Source organism: Oryx dammah, unplaced genomic scaffold, assembly GCF_014754425.2.
Source record: "Oryx dammah isolate SB20612 unplaced genomic scaffold, SCBI_Odam_1.1 HiC_scaffold_8, whole genome shotgun sequence".
Classification (NCBI taxonomy): Eukaryota; Metazoa; Chordata; class Mammalia; order Artiodactyla; family Bovidae; genus Oryx; species Oryx dammah.
This window is the reverse complement of record NW_024070192.1, coordinates 16,937,468-16,943,467: the sequence shown is the minus strand read 5'-3', so window position 1 is coordinate 16,943,467 and position 6,000 is coordinate 16,937,468. Positions and strand designations below refer to the sequence as shown.

Below are 6,000 nucleotides of genomic sequence, written 5' to 3'. Positions count from 1 at the left end.
CCCCCCCCCCCCCCCCCCCCCCCCCCCCCCCCCCCCCCCAGAGAAAAGACACTTAATACCACATCAAAATTAGAGAAATGAGGAAAACAGGATTTCTGTGAATTTCATGTACACATTCCAAGACTAAACCACGGCTGTTAAGTGTTGAACTGTGTCCCACAAAAAAGATACATTAAAGCCTTAGCCCCCAGCTCCAATGAATGTGACAGCATTTGGAAACAGGGTCTCTGCAGATGATGTCAAGGTACAATGAGGTCACAATGAATTAAGGTAGACTCTAAGCCAATACGCTTCCTTATAAGAAAAAAGAGACAGTCAATGGGGAAAAAGTCAAGTGACAGTGAAGGCAGGGACTGGAGTGACACATCCACCAGTCAATGAACATCAAAGACTGTCTGCTACACCAGAAGCTAAGCATGGAACAGATTTTTCCCTAGTGCCTTCAGAGAGAACACGGCCCTGCTGACACCTTGATTTCAGACTTCTGCCTCCAGAACTGTGGGAGAATAAATTTCTGTTATTTTAAGCCACCTAGTTTGTGGTACTTTGTTTCAGCCGCCCTAGCAAACATATGCTATAGTTTATTTATACCTGAATATCTGTCCTCAAAAAGTAGAAAGTTTGCCTTTTTACAGTAAAGCCGGCACCACTGAGTAGGATGCTCCTTTGCATAATATTTTAATGCTCCTGAAGGCCTTCGGAGTATCAGACATTTCAGATTCTAAACGTACTGTGGATAGTTATACTGTTTGATACAATGGCACAAAAAGAAAGATGTTCAATTCATGAAAAATAAATCAGAACTCATCAGATAGGCTATAATGAAACCAAGCAGGGATTCACATCATTAGATGGTCATGACTACTCTTTGTGTACTAGCCAAAGAAGTGTCAGGCATTTGTGACAAGGCTTTCAGCTTCTCCCTAGGTGCTGACTGATTACAACGGCAAGAATATACAGAGGCAGGACAGATTGTGTTCAGGCAGGAATTCAGGACTGGATTGATATAGATTCAAAATGAGTACTTCCTGAAAACAGTTCAAAGAACAGTGAGAAAAATAACCTTTGGCTGAAAAACTAGTTTGTCTTCTCATCTGAACTTCGTGAACTTTGTGGTGGTGAGGGGTTAAGAAGATGCTGCCTTTTGAATACATGCCACAAGTGCTCTCCCTCCCAGCTTTCTCACCTCCTCTCCACCCTTCACTTCCCCCTTCTGTCATACTCCATCCCACTTTCGGCCAACCGGAAATGCAGAGGCACACTGCTTAAGCCCAGATTTGGGGTCACATTTAGGTTCTACACCCAGAGATAGCCTCAAGGATGATGATGATAGTATCCATCATCTGCGGTTGTTGAGAGAATTCAATGAGGGAACACATGCAAAAGCACGTAAGAGCAGCTCTTGGTCTGTAGTAAATGTTGGGGAAAATTTTTTTTAAAGCAGAGAGACAAGGAAAATGGTTAGAAATCCCATTTCTGGCCAGCTGAGCCCCAAATTTAGCTCTAAGAAAGCTGGTAAGCTCTAGAACATTCCAAACCTTTGATCTATATAAACAAATGCAAAAAGCAGTCCTGATACTGCAGAGGCATCCAAAAGGGGGAAAGAGAATAGCAAATGAAGATTTCCCATAACATGTGAGGGATTCAAGAGATCTTTATAGGCTCCTTAAGGAGTTAATTCTCCTTTTGATCTCCTTCCCTAAACCTCCAGGGGTGGGAGGGCAGCAATCAACTGGCATAGTACAGGAGGTACGGGTTGCATTTGCACTGTTTAGGACTAAGGATCAGCAGCCTGAGTAAGATGACAAGGGAGGAAAGGGTACAGACTAGTACTTGCGATGTTCCTATATTATATATTATATAATATATATAATATATTATATATACATATATATATAATATACTGCCTGCAAGCTGCTGCTGCTGCTAAGTCGCTTCAGTCGTGTCCGACTCTGTGCGACCCCATAGATGGCAGCCTACCAGGCTTCCCCGTCTCCGGGATTCTCCAGGCAAGAACACTGGAGTGGGTTGCCATTTCCTTCTCCAATGCATGAAAGTGAAAAGTGAAAGTGAAGACGCTCAGTCGTGTCCAACTCTTCGCGACCCCACGGACTGCAGCCTACCAGGCTCCTCTGCCCATGGGATTTTCCAGGCAAGAGTACTGGAGTGGAGTGCCATTGCCTTAGTGTTAGGCAATTTCCCCTCCACAGAATCTACCAACAGCTATAAACCTAATCATAATCCTTCCACTTATTGTGGGAGCCCAGCAAGTTAGGCTGTAATTTGAAATAACAACTGTGCTTAGTCACTCAGGCATGTTTGACTCTTTGTGACTGTTGGGAATGTAGCCAGTCAGGCTCCTCTGTCCATGGGATTCTCCAGGCAAGAATACTGGCGTGGGTTCCCATTTCCTTCTCCAGGGGATCTTCCTGACTCAGGGATCGAACCCGCATGCTGCTGTGTCTCCTGCACTGAAGGCAGAGTCTTTATCACTGAGCCATCAGGGAAGCCCTACTCATATCACGTTCTTTAGTCTAACATCATTGTGTTTAAAAACGCTATTATCAGATGGCAATTTTAGATGTAAGTGCTGTTTTTATATATTCTCTATTACCCTGAGAGCTAACATTAAAATAACTTGACACTGATAGCTAACTGATATCACTGCAGAATTAATTAGGGGGGAAAATCAAGGCAATAAAAGACAGATACAGTAAAAATTGGCAATTAAGAACATATCTTTAAATTCCTTATATAACACCTAGATGGTTTTCGTCAATATGAATCAATGCCATTATAGGGTGATACAGCTTGCTTTAAATGAATTGATTCTTCTATGACTTTCAAGATTAGAAAAGAATAAATTCACATCCTAGTTACCTGCGGTAAGCTGAATGCAATGCTCCCTGGAACCACAGATGGGTGGGTCCTCAGTGTAAATGTGTACCTGTGGTTGGGGGAGGTCCTCACAATCACGTGCCTACAAGACAGAAACACAGTCAACACTCCATGTCAAAGGAAATAAAGAACATCAACTCTAACATGCTCATTTCCAACAGATGATGCTTGATGAGGACCGAGTGAAAATATGCCATTATATGAGTCCTGAAGAAATAGGACCACAAATTTCATTTCCACAAATTGTCAGCAATTCAGTGTTTTCTAGGCATAAGGACCACCTTGGACCAAACAGACATCAAGCAGAATCAAGACCAAGTTCAAGACAGTACATGCCATCTGAAACATCAACCTCATTACATTTCCAGTTTACATAAAATTGAAGGCACTGATTTACTTGATGCTAAGTAAAAACTAGATGAATTTCCTCTCCTGAGAATTATTTCACATACTAACTAGACCAAAGGAAGAAGAACCAGAGATAGAAGAGCCATGGATATGGCAGTCCAAAAAAAGTTAGTTTTTAGGACTATTCCTTAAATCTCTTTCCAGATTTCCACAACAGGTTGAAATAATAACAGCCTATAAAATTTAAAAGGTGGTAAAAATGAAAAATTTTCATGAAATATATCAGCTTTCATACAGATATCAATACTATTTCAAAGCATTTTGTTGTAATTCACCCTGCTCAGAAGTAAACACAGCAAGTAAACAGATGAAATATAGTTATCTCATGATAAATCTCCTATACCAAGAAACTCAGAAGACTGTGTAGGAGACAGAAGCTTCAAACTCTTGTTATAGCAACACTATCTTTTTTAAAATTATCTTTTAGAATACTATAATTTTAAAAAATATTAATGACTAACATTTCTATACATATCATTTTGTCAGTAGGATACAAGTTCCTTATATCCACTATATTTTAAGTAACCCCATCATGTGTACAGTGAACACTTGACATGTAAAAGAATTCCATAAGCAAATTCTCACACTGATTATATATAATATATAGTCCAGTTTATATGTAGAAAGTTTTGTGTCACAGAATTTTTAGGACTGCAAAGAATGCTAATACTATCATGTAATGTAGCCCTCTACTCTGAGGGCAAAAACCACAAACAGTTAGCAATTCTAACTCTGTGAGACTCATGTATTTCAAAGATAGTTTTAAAAACAGAAAAAGGCTCAGCTAAAATCCCACTTCCTTCCTCATTTCCCTAGCCTGCCTTCTGGTACTGCCCCTTCACGTCCTTACTTCTACCAACCTTAGTAGCACTATGGATGACACTGAACTCGGTAGCATGGTGTTCAGAAGTTTGGGCAGTGGGTGATGTAAATGAACCAAAATAAATGACAGTGAATCATGTTGTACGACAGAAAATAACAAAAGTCTGTAAAGCAATTAACTTTCAATTAAAAAATGAATTAAAAAAAAAAACGACCATGAAAAATGCTTGTTAAGATTCTACAGCTGTTCATCTTCCAATTTTCTTGTCTCTTGGGTTGTCAGAGTAACAATGATCAAACAGCTAATATTTGTTAAGGACCTAACTGTTCTAAGTGATTTATTTGTGTAACTCAATATTCACCAATACCCTGAGGAAGATGGTATCATCATCCCCATTTTACAGATCAACACACTGAGGCACAGTCAGGGTAAATAACTTACTCACAGTCACCCAGTTTGTAATAGGCAGAACCAGGATCAAAACGCAGACCATCTGACTCCAGAGCCAAAAACCTAATGACTACACTATATAATGAGTCATATAACCAGTATGCTTAGCTCTGCTAAGAAAACCAATGGAAAAATAAAGTTACATATAAAAAACCATGCATGACTTAGAAAACACTATATTTACCAAAATTTGATGCAGTAAATACACAACTCTTCATCTCTTCCATTTTCCAATTCATCAAGAGGAATTTAAAAACTTACACTCCAAGGTTTCAAAAAAAAAAAAAATGACGACTTGACAAGTTTTTAAAATACCACTTTGCAGGTAAGAAGAAAATGAAGTCAGATACTCACTGGCCAGACTGGAAATCCTTTTCATTCACAACTGCGCAGTTAGTTAAAGATAATTCATCTGTAGGACATCTTGCAGCTTGCATACTCTATAAGAATGAATGATTAGGAAAACGAAATTAAGTCACCTTTTATATCCTTAAAGAATATGTTATGCCTTCCTGTTCCCTTTTTCCCATTACTTGTAATAAACACAATGTTTCTGACTCCTGGCACCCCTTCCTCTGATAATAGCAAACCCTGCCTCTCAGCAGCTGCTCCTTTCCCATTCCATGTGCTCCTGCGGGCCTGCCAATCACAGCACACAGCCATCATCAGAGTCCTAATCCATCCATGGGATTTCCCATAGACAGGAGCTGGAAGACAGGCACTCTCCCTTGTGTTACCACCACGTGAAGAAGGACTTTCTGCTCTGAAAGAATAAAACTGTCACAGAGAAAGCAAAGGTGAGAAAGACTGACACCTCGAAACTCAGACCTGACAAAGAAGTTAAAGCCCTGGAGACCAGTTCTGAAAGTTTGCTAAGTCAATAAACCCCCTTTTCCTCAAGCTTACTTGGGTTGGGTTTTCCACTTCTTCAAAAAATAAAAGATTCTGACTGATAAAAATGCAATGATATAAATTTGATTAAGTATATCATGAAAAAGCATTTCTTCATAAGAGATCCCACATAGTATGAACCATATCTCCTGTAGACTAATAAAAGCTATCTTCCAAGTATCTCCCAACAAAAATAATTACAGGTATATTTAATATAAAATGGCAATTAACTGTCCTTTTGGCCAACAGCTATGAGCAAAACATTCCTTTATACAATGTAACCAATAATCCTTCCTCCATCCTCTAGGGTTTCCTAGTTAGTGAAATATGACATTCGTAGTCTGTTTATGACTAACATGCTCATTCTTCAAACAAGCCAAAGCTGATTCTCCGTAAATTTGTCTTCCAAATACAAATTTATAGAGGGAAATAAATTACTCTGCTTTGCTTTTGTTTGAAGCTAAAAGGCTAGTTTCAACACAGCTATCCCCGCCGTTCAGAGCAATGGACTCTGAAGTGGGCATGTGCAG

The 6,000-nt window shown here is 39.5% G+C and overlaps 1 protein-coding gene across 3 annotated transcripts in view; it reads right to left on the bottom strand.

Moving 5' to 3' along the window:
• Window positions 1–6,000, bottom strand: part of NSF (N-ethylmaleimide sensitive factor, vesicle fusing ATPase) — a 149,238-nt gene that overhangs the window by 124,465 nt on the left and 18,773 nt on the right. For all 3 annotated transcript variants that reach the window (XM_040245078.1, XM_040245080.1, XM_040245079.1), the window contains exons 2-3: window positions 4,934–5,019; window positions 2,881–2,980 (exon numbers count right to left, since the gene is read on the bottom strand). In XM_040245078.1, coding sequence (XP_040101012.1) covers window positions 2,881–2,980; window positions 4,934–5,019 — 186 coding nt within the window. The remainder of the gene's footprint in view (window positions 1–2,880; window positions 2,981–4,933; window positions 5,020–6,000) is intronic.